Here is an 18,091-nt window from a genome sequence, read left to right as displayed (position 1 = left end):
GCATGATAGTTGTGATCACTCATATTTTTTGAACAGTTACCTAAAACCCAGTTCCACTTGCTGTTTTCAACAAGTGGAAGGTTGAGTTGGACATTGTGGGAATGGACATTGAGGCAATGAGTAACAATGGAAGTGAAGTCATTGAACTCTTGAGCTCTGTTGCTGAGCTCAACATCAATGCCATGGCTGAGACAGGTAATGATTTCCAGTGCTATCATCTTTACTAACAGAATCAATGGGTTTTCTTTGAGTAGGCAAGAGGTCTTGCCCAATCACCATCTTATCCTCCCCTGAGGTGACAGATTGGCAGTCCTTCTGCAAGAAATGCAAGGATCATAAGTCACGTGTTCCCAGCTCTATGATGACATGCTAACTGAGCAATATCTACAGTTAATGCAAATGCACTGCCCACCTGGCCTTGTCAACCTGCAGGGCCCATTTCTGGGCCAGTGATGGTGAAAGAGCTCCTGTCTGACAGCGATGACAACACCCTGCCCAACCCATGGTCTGCTCAATTTGATCAAACAACATTGCTGAAGGATGATGATGTCTCTGATATTGATCTGTGAACTTGCCAACCATTTCCCCTCCCCTCCCTGCTCACTATACATCTGTCCCTAACAGTAGACTGATGTTCGTAATGATTCATTCAATGTGATTTGTGATTTCCAGCAATAATGTCTGTCCAAACATGTCAAACAACTAACATTGATATGAGACCACCTTGTCATCAAAAATGAAGACATTCGTGTTCATGTTACCCACCACTTGGTAAATTTACTAGCCAATACAATCATTGTTGTTTCTATATACCTCATGCAAAATTCAATCATTAATGTGCAGAGATTGATTGTTATGTTATGTAGGCATATATGAATATACACATAGTATCATTATGCGACATGTGGTCAAGTGGTGTGGTTGTGGAGGGTAATGATGCAGCTGAAAGGGCATGGTAGTGCAGTTGCACGACTGTGAAAAGTAATGATGTGGTTGAATGGGTGTGGTGGCATGGTTGCAGAAGGTAACAATGCAGTTGAGAGGGCGCAGTAGTGCGGTTGTGTGACTGTGACAAGTAACAACACAGCTGAATGAGCATGGTGGTGTGGTGGTGCAGCTGTGAAAAATAAATGTGCAGATTTTATGCCATACAGGTTAGAGTCACTGATGCTGAGTGGTGTGATTTCCTGCATCATGTCCACCATGGCAGCTGCACTGAACACAAGATAAACATGCTTCGAAGCCTTGTGTTGGAAAGTGCAGCATGTCCTCTGACCAACTTCAATTCATCACCTTGGAAAGATGCAGTGTTGGTGACACCACAGCATGCCATGTGGATGGAGTGGAATTCAATGATGGCAAAGGAACAAGTGAACATGAAGGTATATCACTCATCAGCTGTCCTGCTCTGGACACCATAGGAGGTTGGGGACTCACCTTCCCAGAGAAATTTGCAGTTGCAGCCAAACCAATAAGTGGTTGGGGATGCAATTGACTTGAGCATGGAGGATTGTCAGACAAGGTGGTCCTTTCCATTGGCATGGATGTGATGGTCACATTCAACATTGCAACTGATATCAACATGGAAAATGGTGCATGAGGCCACATGGTTGACATTGTGCTTGACCCAAGGGAGTGTGCCAATAGCACTGTGAACAATAGGATTCAACTGCAATACCCACCTTTGTATATGCTCATGGAGATGAAGTATACCAAGGCCAAGACTCTACCAGGATTGTGTGGGGGGGTAATGCCAGTGACACCTATCTGTAGAATGTTCACCATCACAACAGGAATTGGCAAGCCATCAACAATCACTGCAGAAACAAAAAATGGTGCAGATCTGTTTATGGTCAGAAAAGGTCCCTAAACCTAGATAAAGGTGGACTTGGCCCAGCTGATATGGTCGGTTGGCCTATAGTTGCAAAAGGTGACCAAAACAAACCAAAATCGAAGTTGGTGTTGCTAGGAAACACAGGGTGAGCTCAGATACAGATACACAATTCTAAGTCTGTTTATCATCAGACTAGCAGTATATGGTGTTCTGTTTTACCTCAGAATAGATGATTTATTTTTCTAATGAGACCTGTTTTCAGAATCAAAATGAATCTGATTTTCATTGGATTTGCATGCCTAGTAGCTGTACATTGTGCATGCATGCATGCCCACCTGCCTGCCCAGTAGCTACTAATCCTTTTCTTCCCTCCTCCCCCTCCTCCCCCCCTTCCCTCCAGCACACTTAGCACACATGTATCCATCCTTGACACCATAGAGACAACCATCTGGCCCTGCAAATCACCCTGGATTCAATATGCATATTACAAATGATAATGGGGGTATGTATGATCCCACTAAACCCACATATATGCAGTAACCTGAATGAATAGAGCTGTGACAAGGCTTTCATGCGTCCATGACAGCTCCACACATATGGGGGTGTTCCTCCTATGACAGGAACAAGTTCAGGGGTAGGCAGGATGAAGTATGACCACAAACCATTAGCACTTACTTTATCAGCTGTTCAAGAACAATTTCATGTTCTCAAATTCTACCCAGCTTCCTAGCCAGCCTTCACTCCTTGATGACAGCAGCTCAGAATTCTCAGACTTCCATTGAGGCATCACCTATTGCCATGGATGCCCTAAGAACACTAGCTTCCATCCAACAATGCTGATGTATGCAGACTCAAGGGGGCTCCATTGCAACAAGGGAGCTTTGAACACCATGGGAATATTCCACACTCAGAATCAGGGCCTCCCTTTGAAGAATTTCAGTCAAGCTGGCAGCAAAAGAATCAGACACCATACCAATCACAATTGATGCTGCATGGATGGACCTCTACTAGTAGATCTGTGAGTTCCAGTTCACTTCAATATGGCACACCGACTCCAGATATGGCTGGCATTCAAAATGGCAGCTCTGAGTTGAGAGCACTTTCCAAGATTGTGGGCCAGCAATCAGTAACTATAGAAAAACTCATGACTTGCCTTCAAACTGTTGAGGAAGAGGTTGCTGTTCTCCATGCATGGATGGAGACACAGCAAGATGATCATCTGGAATCAAGTAGAGGGAGGAGAGCGATGAAAGTGAGTTTAAATGAGCACTCCACACTCAAGGTTCATCAGCTCATTCACAAACAGAACTATGTATCATACCATTTACAGCTATACATACACCCTCTATTTGCTGATCTTTGTGGCATCAAAAGAAGTCTTGAGCATGGTGTGAGAGCACTTGCTCTGATGCATGTTAAGCCTTTGGACACATGTGAGCCATTCAAGCAGATTGACCAGAAGACTCATGTGTGGCACACAAACTGCCTTGGCCAAGTAGATGATACCCAGAATGCCAAATTCATACAGGAGGTTGTTGATGCACATTAATTATATTTCTTACACCAGTAATATCTTACATAAGTGCAGTCATTTTGGCACATTGTTTTTCCTTTGTGCACCTCAGTCTTCTCCCAATAGAAGACTGAGGTGAGGTTCCTTTATTATGAGTTACAGCTGTCTTACTGAAGCTATTTAGTATCTTCTCTTATTAGTCTGTCACTACTCAGAAACACCCCTTCAGAAGAGGTTGCTCAGCATATCTGGGATGATGAGACAGTATCAGAGATTACTGAATGGTGTCCCAATTGATTCACTTATTGCATTGTAGACTTGGTGCCAGCAAACAGGCAAGGGCGAACTTCCTGACAGTGATTACAGCATGCCTATCATCAAGGAATGTGTGAAGACATACTTTCAAAACATCCATAAGTTAGCAAGTGAACAACATGACCTGTGCAAACTGCAAAAAGCAAATGATCAGGAAACCATTACCCACTGATGCACATGACATCAGGGAGTGGGTAACAATACTAGAGGACTTACCACAAGGCATTAAGGTTGCAAAGGTGCACTGAACTGCTGCCAAAGCCTTTGAAAAAGATACTGAACACAAGGATGCAATGGCATTGATTGATATGGACTTCAGCACAGATATCTTGACATGCGATGAAGAAAGAGCTAATGAAACACTTGATCAATGAAGAAGAGAGGCGGATCTTGGTAGGGAAGCAAAAGTTGGGATTGGGTACACCTTGCAATCCATCAATGCAAGTCACTTGATCTTCATGAGAAAATGCTTACCACTTGAAACTGTTCAACAGTATATTGCATTCCTTCATCATCTCACACTCAAGTCCACAAAAAATTTGACTGCAGATAGTGATGGTACAGTTGACCCTGATATAGCTGCATCTACCTTGAATGCACCCCCAAGAAAATGCAGAAAGTCTGACAAGAAAACATGGAAACAAACATTTGATGCTCCACCTGGGATGATGTATGATCAAGGCCTGCAATTGCATAAGAAGAAACCTGTCTTACCATTCAAAAATATGGTTGACAATGCTTGGTGAAGAAGTCGTCCAGACATAAAACTGCTTGATGGTGCTGACTGGCTGGACAGCTTCTACTCTCAGCTGCAAGAAGGAGCACTGTTGAAGGAGGATGCCAAATACCTCAGTGAGTTGGAAAAGTGGAAGGAGCACAAGGAACATGAGAACAATGCAGATCAGAGTGACATAGAATAAGAGAGGTCATGTACCATAATCTGGGAACACTGGGTTTTCAATGGGAACCAAGAAGGTTACTATGATTTGTGTCATCAAATCTGTGTGAAGATGTAGATGAAATACAAACCTTTGCAAGATCAACCATTAGTGGCACTCAAGGTGGCGCTGGAAGCACTCTGGAATTGTTCTGGAATGGCATCTGCAACTGGCATTGGCCTTGCAGAGTTTGAAAAGTTATGTCTCCTCTGTGACCATGCATTTGGTGCTCTGCTCACCTGCAAGCAATCTCAGGTCAGCCCATGGCATCTTCAAGTGAACAAGCCCATCAAGGAGGATCTGACAGACCCACTGGGAATTCAGGCTCTGGTCATGGATTGAGCAGTAGATCTACTTGTAGCAGAACCAAGGGCAAGAACCCAGCTTCATCCAGCCAGCAGGCTGTCACCACTACTGGTGACACATCTCCTACAGAAGGTCTTCAGCTGAAGAACATCAGCTGGGATGTTCCTCATACCAATATACTTGTCAACTGGTTGCTCACCCATCCCACAAACTGGAGAATCCTTTTTAGTGATAAGATCACAACCATCTCACCACCTTCACCTGACAAGGGGCCAGTGGGCCATAACAAGAAAGAAGTTCAAGCAATTATTGCCAAAGTTGTATTCAAGAATGATCCCTACTATAAGGACATGTACATGGTGGGTCCTGCTAAGTTCCAAGTTAGTGTAGGCAACTGCATCACTGCATCAGTCTCCTCTTCATATTTTATTTGTGATTTTTTAATGATCATTTAGGCTGAAGGGATTGTATCACAAGTGCCATGCATGCTTTAAACAATCAGGGGAAGGCATTATGCCTGGTCACACAAGCTACACAAATCTCCATCATAAGTTATCAATCAATCTAGTGGGATTACAGTCACTGATGTGTATGATTACAAAAGCTGTTCTCAACACTTTACCCTGGTACAATGATCTGCATTCCATCTGGCAGGGCAACCCCTCCTTTTACTCTGACCCAATTAATTCTGAGCCAGACAAAAATTGTGCTGAAGATTTTTTAGCCAGATGGTGAAGTTGATGAGAGGATGTCTCATGTTGGTGATCTAGTTGTGAATGAGGGGGATGAATTTGTGATAGTATCTTTGATCTGGAAGGCACAGACCCTGGCTTTGGGGATGGAGAGGATGTTAACATGGACTCAGTGTCGGTTCATGGTGATCAGGTGCATTTCTATTGGGACATCACTAATGGATCATTGTTAATGAATCAGCAGTCATATCCTTAGCCATTGACTCCTGAAGTGCAGTCTCAATTTTCCCTCCTTTGCAAGTCTCACACACCTTTCTTGGATAATCACTCTGCATTCTACCAATCACCATACCTTCATCCAAGACAACATCAATGGAGGCAAGTTCTCTCCCAGTTGCTCACAACAAGTCTCAACTTCAAAGCCAGGTCATTGACTTGAGTCAAGAGGCTGAGTTGATACTAGCATCCTTGTCTTCTGGTAAGACTGGATGGTACCTGGTGAAAATGCAGTATATGCTGAACGATTGGGAGCTTGAGTTGAGGAAGGAGCAGCTCAGGATGCAGTGGAAAGACATGGAGGATAAGCATCAAAGGGAGCAGGAGCTCCAGAAGCTTGATATCAAGCTGAAGAATGCCAAAGAAAATGCTTTCATGAGGGAGGCCAAAACCCTTTGACTCAAGATTCAACTCACAGAGCTCATGAAGAGTGGCAGCAGCTCTGGCTCAATGTCTTCTGACCCCACTGCTTAGGCCAGCCACCCTTTGTGATCATGTCTGTTTCTTTTTTTAATCCATTGTTGCATCTTGGCTTGGCTTGTTGTCTTCTCTGTTGTACTTGTGTCTCAGTCCCAGTGTGTTGCACAATTGTTAAGTACATGCTCACCCTGTACTGTATTATGTCTCTGTCTCCCCCATACTCACCCCAACACTGTATCAAGATGCAATGTAGGGTACATTTCATTTGCAGAATGCATGTGGTATCATAAGTGACTTCTCCAAGGTCAGTCATAAAGTGCCCAGATCCTGTGAAGACCCCTTATGCACCCTCATTGTCAATGGGTGGGACTTAGCTGATTCCTACAGCATCACTAGCTATGCTCCTTCAACTTTATATGGTGACCATTTTGGTCTGTTTATACTAGGTACATTTGCACCCCAGATATTGGAACAGCTCATCTAACAGCCTCATTTGAAATCACTGACCTGGTGTTCCCACAGCCTCTCCTACCATGACCATGTCACTTTCCTGTTGGCCCAACCCCTCCTCCATTGCCCACCAACTTGAGGGCTCAATGATGCTAACCATCTCCTCCTCAAAATGGATCACCATGTTATGCAAGATGATGCAACACATTACCCAGTAAACTGTGACCTTAACATCCCTCTTGGTCTGGATTTTCAAGCGCAGCTTGCAGAGACTCTGAAATTGACCCTTCAAGGCAGTAAATGCATGCTCAATGTGGATGTGGACCTTTCAACATGATTAGCATGCATACCAGTACAAGGTAAGTATCACCTTAGAAAGATATTTGTTATATAAATTCTCATCATGAGATAGCCACCTGCCCTTGGGTTTTTTAAAAGGAACAGCACACCATTCCTCCATGGGATATGCACTATCTGCCCAGGTCCAGTGATCTTCAGGGATAAGGTCTCCCAGTTGTGGTGTGATGGGAGTACCTTGAAATGCCCATGTGTCATGGACACTTCCAGGGTGACCAAGCCCATAGTCAACCATGAGAAGGTTGTGTGGCATGATAACAAGCTATGAGTGGTAAGTATTCCATTTTGCATGCATTGAAATACACACCTGACAATTGTGTGAATACCTCAATTTTCTGTCATAGAAGCTCTCCCCAAATATTTGGAGCTTTTTGAAGAGTGGAATTGATGAGCCATCTGCAGCAAAGACTCCATTTCTCCATGCTGGACATGTCCATGATTCAGTGAAGGTACATGCTCTTTCCATATCCTCCAAGTTGTGAGGGGGAATATTGACAAATGTGTTGTGCTCATCCAGTATTGTGACCATGACCCAATTGGTGAAATTGATCACCAATCCCACACTAACCCCAGCCCACTGAGCCATGTCCTCTGGTGATGCCACATTCCCATAATACCCTGCATGGAAAAGGAAAGTTGCAAGTTGAATGGCAACCAGCAACTGACAAAAGTGCAGGCATAAATTTTCTAGTTCAGTGTGTTTGGCAGTGCACCTGAGCAACCTTCTGGAAGTGACAGCAGAATCCCTTGCAGTGGGCTCCAGTTGTAGGAAAAGTCCAAGTAGCTGTATAATACAAGCTAGATGGCTTAGGTAACAACAATAAATTGATGGGAATGAATTGCTCATCCCAAGGGATTCTGGACTGCCAAGACTAGAAGGTGGGACCCAGCACTTTGTAGTGGTAGTGATTTGTGACATGTGCAGCATGGTCCATGGAGTAGTACTGGTGATGCAAGCAGTGTGAGCAGTATACATAGTTCATGCACAGTGGTATGCAAGACATGCAGTGTAGACAAAGTGAAAAAGAAACTTGTAGTGACCTTCCAAGTGCCAAAAGGTATCAATCTGTATCTATGTACAGGGCTTTATAGTCTGGGCAAACCCAGAACCTAAGTAAGACAGAGTACAAGTAAGGGAAAGCCACACAACAGCATGTACACACAAGACAGGCTGCAACAGAGGCTGAGGGTATACTACTAATGAAAAGGGAACAGAGACCATGTTAAAGGAAAGAGTCCAAAGGAAGGGAAGCAACTGGAGCTCAGTGGCCATGGGTATAGCATTGTGTGAGAGGGAGTGAGGGCATGGGAAGGTAGCACATGAACAATGGTGGATGCAAGAGGTCCAGGAATGTAATGATAGTTGTGGAATGGTAGATGATAGGGGCTTACACATCCAAGGAATGCAGATGCCTTACAATGGGCCTGTCAGTAATTTCACATACATCATCACAACACATGGACAGGCCCTTCATCACCATCATTTATATCATCACAACATATGGATGGGCCTGGCCCCACTAAGGTGTACCCTGTCAAAACATAAAGACAGGCTCATTGGTGACATTGTTTAGTAGTGTCACAACATATGGACAGGCCCTTCAGCAGTATTATTTATATTGTCACAACATATGGATGGGCCTGTCAGTAATATCATTTAATAGTGTCACAACATAAGGACAGGCCCATCTAGCAAGATGCACCCCTGTCACAACATAAGGATGAGTTTGTGTATGGTATTCTTAGGCAGCAGAAAGGGAGATCCAAGCTATCTACATAAGGATGGCCAATGTAAGGCATTCTCAGGCAGCAGAAAGGGAGATCCAATGGATCTACATAAGGATGGGCCCATCCATGGTATTCTCAGGCAGCAGATAAGGGAAAACAAAAACCAGTGTTACAACATAAGATGGGCCAATCCATCCATTGCAGGATTACAAACCCTTGGCACTGCATAAGATGGGCCAATCCATTGTATCATAGATAGCTCACTGCAAATGGATGGGCCTATCCATATTGGGTTATCCCCCTGTCACAATATAAGACAGGCCCAGGAAGACAAGATTTGAAGACAGTGGAACCTCTCACACTATAGAGTATCTGAATTTCCCACTATAAATTGTGTTTTGTGTTGGATGATTTGCCTATTCAGTTGGAATCTCAGGTGCTGGTCTATGTAGCTGTGAGCCAGGACTCTGCCATTGGGGCAGATGGGAAACATGCAAAACAAATGGCAATGTTATTCCAGAACAATGCATAATATTTTTATCTGAGCCTCTGCTTCATATATGCATTCAGGATTATCGACTTGTACTGTTATTGCCATCATGCTGTGGGAATCATTCATAGGCATGATAAAAAATGCAACATCCACATATCTCATCATCCATCTTTAACCTCTGACTCTTCCACTCTCCAATCACCATCACCACTCTCACCATTGAAATACTCCATCATCTCATCATCAGAACCATGTTGTCATTGTCATCTCACAAAGTCTTCAAGAAATTGCCTGAGCTCAATGCTGCAGCCAAGTGCATCCTTCAAATTTACTTCAAGGATATTGCAAAAAGCAGCAAGCTGGGGAAGGCAGAAAAGATCATGAAGTGGAGAGGTGCCATTAAGGTGATAAATGATGAACTAGTGCATCATAGTGTCATCACATTTTTTCACTCACTGATGTATTCAGGATGCTGTATGCAACCTCATTGCTAGGACAGATGAGATTCCAATGACCCTCATCAGTGTCAACATGTTATTAAAGTGGCATGAAGACCTTGGCACAATCAACCACCTGTGGCCTGAGTGGAGGACTGCCCTATCCCCTTCTGAAACTGATGTTGCTGACCATGAGTGGCTCAACATCATTGAGCAATGATACAACTACCACTGGTTGGGCCTCCCTATGCCTCATGTTGTGCCAACACCAACACCACCTTCTCAAGAGACCAAAATGCCTAGGAGCAACAAAGGAAAACAGAAAGCAACTGAGGCAGAGGTGGAGCAAATGATAGCAGAGAGCCTGCACAGGATGGAGGTGGATGATGAGGGTGAAGATGAGGTGCCAGAAAAGGAGGAGAATGAAGAAGAACCAGCATGAGGCAGGCAGAAGCAGAAAGCTGCCACAAAAACAATGTCCCATTGCTCCAGAGGTCAATGCTGCTCTAGGAAGGCAACAGCAGAAACCAATGATGAAGACAATGTTCCTGCTCAAGGCCAATTGAAATGCAAGCCTTGTCCACCATCAGACAGACTATACAATTGTGCTGCCATAGCTGCTGGAAGGACACCTTCCCCCAACCCCCATTCCTGTAAGTCATGCCACAGATGCAAGGTTCAATGCTACAGGAACCCTGAGAAGTCCTGCTTCCTGTGCAATGGTCACAAGATTCAATGCAGCCATGCCAAAGGCAGTGTTGCCACTCCACCTTGATGGAATCCATCACAAGCCAGGGGAAAAAAGTGAGCTGAAAGTCTGTCCCTGACAATGGAGGCCCAAGAATCCCAAGGCCCAAAGGAACATCCCCTAAAGTGACATGTTTCAATGGCTTCCAAAGCCATCAATTCTGGGACTGGGCCCTCCAACCAGGGAGAGACAATCCCCAAGGGATCTTCACTCAGTACATTCTCAATTTCCATGTATTTATTAGTGGTGCTCAAAATAAACTGAGTTGGAGTGATTTTGGTGCTAAACCCTAGCTGAGTTGGCTGAGTTCAGCACTAAACCCTAGCAGAAACTTCAGCTGTGACTTTGACAAATTTCAAGTTCCGATTTTTTAAACCTCCACTCACTTTGCATTTTTGGAGTGCTGTGCTACACAGCATGACATCATGTCTTTTTATATTCAACATCTAAGTTCGAACATTCACTCACAAGCAATATTTGTAGGGGGCAGCTCGGATATGGTATTAGATATGAGTAGATAACACTGTCCTCCTTCTGCCACAATGGTCCATAAGTCTGCTCATCAAGAGACCCTAGAGATCCTGGGTGATGCAGCAGTCAGAGTCACCAAAATGCAGTTGCAGCAGCTAGGGACTTACATGGAAGCTGATGACAATGACTCCGATTCTAGCATGTCAGATGGCAACTGGACAGATGTCTTGTCCAAACCCTTGTCCCCAATGATCTTATCTCCAATTTCATCCATGTCTGCCTTGTCGTCCTTGTCCCTCAGCTCACTCCATTCTGTGAAGAGGATAACTGCTCCATATACAGCAGTGCTGCAGACCATTTGGGCGCTCTATGATGAGGTCCACATGGCACGAGTCTTCAAGCAACCAGGTGTACCAATGATGCGTGCATCTCAACTGCCACTCCTTGATCATTTTGCTATCCACTGACCACTCTTGTTCCGGAAAAAATTGCGTGTCGATCCTGTGATATTCGATGACATTTTAGACCAAATTAGTGACCACTACATATTTTTGAACAAGTCAAACAACAAACAATTACCTGTGGCCGTTCAACTTGCAATTTTCCTTTTCTGTGTGGGCACCATGGTAATGCATCTTCACCTGAGGATGCTGCCCAGTGGGCAGGTGTTAGTGTCAGAACAGTCATCAATTGTACTCACCAGGTAATGGCAGCACTGCTGGACAAGCACGACAACTTCATTTATGTGCCAGATGTGCAATCCCCAGAACTGAGGCATGCATGAGAATTTGCGGAGCCACGAACTTGCTGGTCTTGGAGAAACGGAGTTTTTGCTGCGGATGGAATGACTGTTAACCTTTATGTGCGACTGAAGTCATTCGCTGACAGCTACTACGACCGCAAATCAAATTTCTCACTAAACTGTCAGGTAGGTGAGTATGATGTCATGCAGAAACAGACAACTTATGGGCATGCAGGTTGTAATAATGCCACACAACTTGGCCATTGTTGATTATGTGCTGGGGAATCCGGGGAGTGTCCATGATGCATATGCATTTCAGGGAACACGGATCTTCAAGGATCCAATCGGTGTTATGCCACACAGACACTGGACTTGGGCTGATACAGCGTATCCCTCAGAGAAGTGGTGTGTTGTGCCATTTAAAAAGCCACGAGGGGGGAACTTGACAAAGTGTCAGAACACATATAATCATTATGTTTCAAAGGTACGTACTTACCAAGTGTTCCATGGCACATCCTTGACAATTCAGAAGATTCGAGTCAGGGTAGAGCATGTGTTTGCAGCCTTGAAAGGCCAGTTTCAGTCACTGAGAGAACTCTGTATCAAAATTGGTAACAAACCAGGGAATATGGATCTGGCTGTGTACTGGATAACATGTTGCTTTATCCTGCACAATATGGTTGTGCAATTTGAAGAAAGGCACTGTGAAGAGTTGGAGCAAGGGACGATGGATTGGGCGATGAGGGAAGGGGAGCCTGACGAAGGGAATGACAATGATATGCTGCTGGCCCTAGAACCAGGATCAGTAGGACAACAATTCCACATGCACTTAATGGAGAGGTTGATCGTGGAGAGAGGGATACGAATCTGAATACATTTTGCATTTTGTAAAAAAAACAAAGGGCGATGGTGACAACTTGGACAAATGCATAAAACATACTCGTTCGTCCTACAAGCAACATCAGGTAAGGGATGGAGGAAGATCTGCAGGAGTAATTATCAATGATGTAGGAGTAGCAGAGGACAATGCTTGGCCACCAGCAGCGAGGGCCTTCTGAGCCTTGATCTCCACAAGCTTGAGCTTGAGCTTGAGGACCTCGGATTCCCTAGAAAACGCCTCTGCATCCAGCTTGTGGAGCTGGATGTCATGGTTCCACATCTCCAGTATGCGATGGTGGATCTTGTCAGCTTCACTATGTTCACACTGACACTTGCACTCATCATGCTCAATCTCCTTCATACGCATGTGCATGTTATATTTTGTGATGTGACATTCATTCTTGAGAAGAGCGATCTGGTATTCTCAGTCAGAAGTATCTCCTGAAAGTCCTTGCAACTTCTCTGCTAGCATGACCTCGAGCTTGGAGACAGATCTTGCATTTCCTGAGCTTCCCCCCGACACCACAGAACCAGGACTGTGGCCATGACTCTTAGTGATGATAGACAGTGGCGACGATGTTGATGTGACCATTGAAGTCAATGATGGGATGCGCTTGGGGTATGGGGAAGAGTGGAATGTACTGCGATTTTCCCAGGATGGTGTCTTGTGCTTCATAGCAGGAGGATTAGGTTGCTGATTATGAAAGTCACTTGGGCCACTGAAAGACTAGATTGTTCATGTTAGTTTTTGTACAGTGCAACCACTTAGGAGATATGGGTAACTTGCCTTAGCAAAAGATGGGACTGCTGGCGAAAAAGTATTTGATTGGCTTGGGCCTGCTGTCAGAAGGGAAGAATCATGCATCCAGTCATTGTCACATTCTTCTTTGTTGATATCATGCCCTCTTGTTTCATTGCCACCGGCCTCCTCTCCCTCCTCTTCCATACACATGCAGTCATCATCAGTGACGACACCAGGAAAACCTGGATGTTCCATCTGCTGGACCATGGTCTCATCGTCATCACACTCTCCAAACAAATCTGGCACAGACTGGGAAGTACTGGAGGGAGGGGGGGGGGTACAGAGGGGGAATCGGGTTGAATAATCACAAGAAAATTGCCAGCACGATCGAGGCCAGGAGTAGAGTTTTGTGGGTGGGTGTCAATTGATGGAATTCCCCTCCACATTTGATCACATTCCTCAAACCAAGGGAAATGTGCAACGGCATCAACTGAAACCAGATCATCAGTGGGACCGAATGGGAACATGATCTAACAGACTCACCCAGCAGGTTTGGATACCTCGCATCACCAGGAATGATCCCACCACCAGTGGACTTGAAATGATCAAGTTGCTCTCGATATCTCTTCTTTAACCTGCATTGACCATTGAGTTATGCCATCTCCCATCATTAGATAAAGACATACGTTGCAAGGCGTGCATAGACACTCATATTGAACTTCTCTGGCTGTATCTCATACCCACTGCAATATTCTGGATCATTTGCAAAAAGCACCTTTGCAATGACAGCATGAATTTCTTTCTTCATTTGCCCATGGGGCTTTCCAAGGGAAGCAGAGCCTTCTTGTGCACTTCACTGCTTAGTGCTGCTGAATAGGACAGCAGGATGTTGCAAGAGCCAGCTCAGGAGTGTGCTAGTGAGGTGGGGATATCGTTCCCAGAAAATGGTTTCCCTCAATTCCTACGGAGGACCTCCCAGGGTAGTCATCATTTGCTTGCGAGAGCCAGTAGCCTGGGACTTGGATCCCCTGGTCTTTGGCTTCCCTCTCTGGGACGTAGAGATCTTATTTTGGGGCAGGGATATAACTTGAGAAGGGAAAGGAGGATTAGAACCTGCGTTTCTGGCTGGAATCTGAGGGGGAGTCGATGCCATCATAGTTGTCTGTCTCGCTTGCAGGCGTGCAGAGCGTCTTGTGCATGGATGATGGGGAGGCATTTTCAAGCGGAGCTTGAATTAAACCACATGCAGTGGACCCGCTTGCCATGCTCACACTGATTCCTGGGCCAAATTTGTTTGACTCAGATTTATTTTGAACGCCACTATTGCTGACTCAAATTTTATTCAGAGATTTGTGTTCCTGCATTCAAATGCAGGGATTCCTGCCCAATCCCAGCCACTGTATGAGCAGATTCAATCATTGAGGCTGGCCCATCTGTTGCACAGGAGGCAGTGGAATCTATGGTAGCAGGTATGTTTAATCACTCTGCATTTATGCTAAGTATCATTGTTAACCCTTGTATTCAAAGCTGACACCTGCCCATTGACAACAGCAGCACCCATCCAACTCACAACTGCTGCAACTCCCAGTGCACTGTCACCCATCTGTGCCCCAATTGCCAAGGTGTTGCAAATGTCCAACACATTTGAAGCATGAATCCAAGATTTGGAACATCAATTCTGCAATGCTGAGGCCCACTGCCAATACTATGAGGATCAAATGTATGATTTCCAAATACAATGCAGTGTGACCATGCAGACATTGGACAGGATGGCTCACAAGCTGGAGGCTCTGTGTATTTGGGTATATGGATGACCATTGGGTGATGACCTCATTGATCTCTTTGGGCCTCTGGCAGATGAGAAAAGGGTGGATAGGACAGCAGGGTGAACAAGGCCATCTATCATTTTACTCCTCTGTGGTATATACAGTGAGGGACAAAAGCATTGCAATGTTTGTGAGGTGTGACTTGCTGCTGATGTAGCTCAGGCTATTCTGCACAGATAATCATGATAGCTAGACCATTGGAACGGAGTGACTCCAAGCTTTCCAGAGCACTAGGTTTCAGCCCAAACAAAGCATTACATGCTGAGATACACCCTATTCTTTCTGAAAAGTGCATTGCAATGCTTTTGTCCCTGACTGGTGAAATAGTGAAAAGTGACCTTTTGATGGGATTGAGGGCATGAAGGATGGGAAAATATGATTACATAATAAACCACATGATCTTCCAGATGATTTGTCAGCATGTAAACAATGACAAACATTGGACTTGTACCATTAATCCTCCCTCTTTCACCACAACTCATGAAATCATCTCTCTAACTCACATGGTCATTTTCTCAAGGAATTCTTATCAAATACTGGTGGACACTGCAGTGCCATCAGTATAACATGCTCTCAGAACCATCAATCCCTTAAAAAACCTGCTGTCAGTCATTCCCTGGACTGTTTCCCCCCCATGCCTGATGTGTTCTGGGACTAATCAGTACTTGGAAGGCTAAGAATTTTTTGGAGGTCAATCTGGCACTTCAGAACATGATGAACAAACCAGTCCCCTCTCAACCAATGCATTTCTGGCACAGGGACAGTGGTATGGAAGTTAGGGCAAGACAAAACCTTCTTTACCCCTAGGTGTCATCAGAAGGATATGCTACTGAACTGCCATGGAGCAGAATCTTGTGCTTCCATCTGGCCCTGAATATTTCCTTTGGTCACATATGACCAAATAATCCTTCCCCAGTCATCTACAGTTCACATCAGAGCAAGATCTAGTGAACCCTCTTTATAGTGCTCAGAGCACAAGGAGGTTTTGACACACCCCAACTTCCATACCACTGTCCCTGTGCCAGAAATGCATTAGTTGAGAGGGGACTGGTTTGTTCATCATGTTCTGAAGTGCCAGATTGACCTCCAAAAAATTCTTAGCCTTCCAAGTACTGATTAGTCCCAGAACACATCAGGCATGGGGGGGAAACAGTCCAGGGAATGACTGACAGCAGGTTTTTTAAGGGATTGATGGTTCTGAGAGCATGTTATACTGATTGCACTGCAGTGGCCACCAGTATTTGATAAGAATTCCTTGAGAAAATGACCATGTGAGCTAGAGAGATGATTTCATGAGTTGTGGTGAAAGAGGGAGGATTAATGGTACAAGTCCAATGTTTGTCATTGTTTACATGCTGACAAATCATCTGGAAGATCATGTGGTTTATTATGTAATCATATTTTCCCGTCCTTCATGCCCTCAATCCCATCAAAAGGTCACTTTTCACTATTTCACCAGTCAGGGACAAAAGCATTGCAATGCAATTTTCAGAAAGAATAGGGTGTCTCTCAGCATGTAATGCTTTGTTTGGGCTGAAACCTAGTGCTCTGGAAAGCTTGGAGTCACTCTGTTCCAATGGTCTAGCTATCATGATTATCTGTGCAGAATAGCCTGAGCTACATCAGCAGCAAGTCACACCTCACAAACATTGCAATGTTTTTGTCCCTCACTGTATGATGTTGTTTTATATTTCCATTTTAATTGACCACAGCTGCTGGATTGTATATTCAACCTTTATTTCAGAGTGAGAAAAAGACAATAATGGCTAGACAGCCAACAGAATTGCAAAGGATAATCTCATTCTACTAAAACAACTGCTGATATATCCTGATGGGCAGAAGCTTAACAAATGCATGGCTTTGTGATGTAGAATAGTTAACTTGAAACTTAAAAAATGAGATAGCAGGATGGTCTCATTCTGCTACAACCAGAGTTGATGGAATCTCATAGACACAACCTTTGCAAATGAGTGGACTGTGTGATATGCAATAGCAACCTGCCATCAGATGCAAATGCAATTAATAGTCTGATTTGGCCAACACATCTGATTCTGCTAATACAGCTGCTGATGTATCCCAATAGATGGACACCTGGTGAATGAGCAGGCTATGCTATTTACAGTATTCACTTGGGAGTTACAAAACAAGATAACAACTAATAATAGGATAACAATGCAAAGAAAGATGTCAGCCTGCAAAAATGGCATTCTGTGGATCCCAATAGATGGAACTCTTCCGAATGAGTGGCCTGCATGATATGCAAGGTTGATATGGACTGTCTTGACCTGCTAACATGGCATTTGATGGATCCTGATAGACAGAACCCTTCAAACTAAGTGGACTGTGTGAGATGCAAGGCTGAGAGCAATTGGTCATTGGATGCAAATGCAAAGCAATATTCTCATTGCACTAACATAGGATCCAGGGTATGCCCACAGGTGGGACATGTGCAAACAAGTGGAATGTGAGATTCACAAGGTTCAATTCAGGGAAAATGTTGCATTCTGCTAATGCAGGAGCCAATGTATTTGGATAGGCAGATGCTTGGCAAATGAGCAGATAAATATTTCTCAGCAGACAGAAATGCAACCAAGGGCATTCAGCCAGTCACTAGTGCCCAATTCACCCTCTGCAGTGAGCAATAAATATTCTGTTTCCCAACAATGGTTTGTTGCCATTCATCTCAGCCTGCAGATGCATGAGCCTTTCAAGACAAATGATATACATACCCATGTCAGACCAGACATCTCCACAATGGAAATAAAACATGCTGAAGGTGATTGAATGAGCTAGCTTTCCACTGGACATGTCCTGCAAAGTACCTGTTGACCTGCCCATCAGCTACAGGGTGGAATGCAAGAGCAGGGGATGGAAACTGTGGGTTCACATTGAGTTAACATTTAACTACAAGTCTTTCTCCAAGA

General features: G+C 44.4%; 1 protein-coding gene across 1 annotated transcript; it reads left to right on the top strand.

Moving 5' to 3' along the window:
- Positions 1 to 2,894: 2,894 nt before the first annotated feature.
- On the top strand, positions 2,895 to 4,582 carry F5J12DRAFT_783354 (uncharacterized protein; the record flags this gene model as incomplete). The annotated part of the gene is made up of 6 exons (XM_051742838.1): positions 2,895 to 3,086; positions 3,165 to 3,329; positions 3,664 to 3,764; positions 3,850 to 3,901; positions 4,157 to 4,404; positions 4,459 to 4,582. 6 exons carry the CDS (start codon positions 2,895 to 2,897, stop codon positions 4,580 to 4,582), a joined length of 882 nt encoding a protein of 293 aa, XP_051599101.1.
- Positions 4,583 to 18,091: the final 13,509 nt, after the last annotated feature.

Source organism: Pisolithus orientalis (genome assembly GCF_024613125.1).
Source record: "Pisolithus orientalis strain OTSU chromosome Unknown F5J12scaffold_17, whole genome shotgun sequence".
NCBI classification, from domain to species: Eukaryota; Fungi; Basidiomycota; class Agaricomycetes; order Boletales; family Pisolithaceae; genus Pisolithus; species Pisolithus orientalis.
This window is presented reverse-complemented; position numbering and strand designations above follow the sequence as displayed.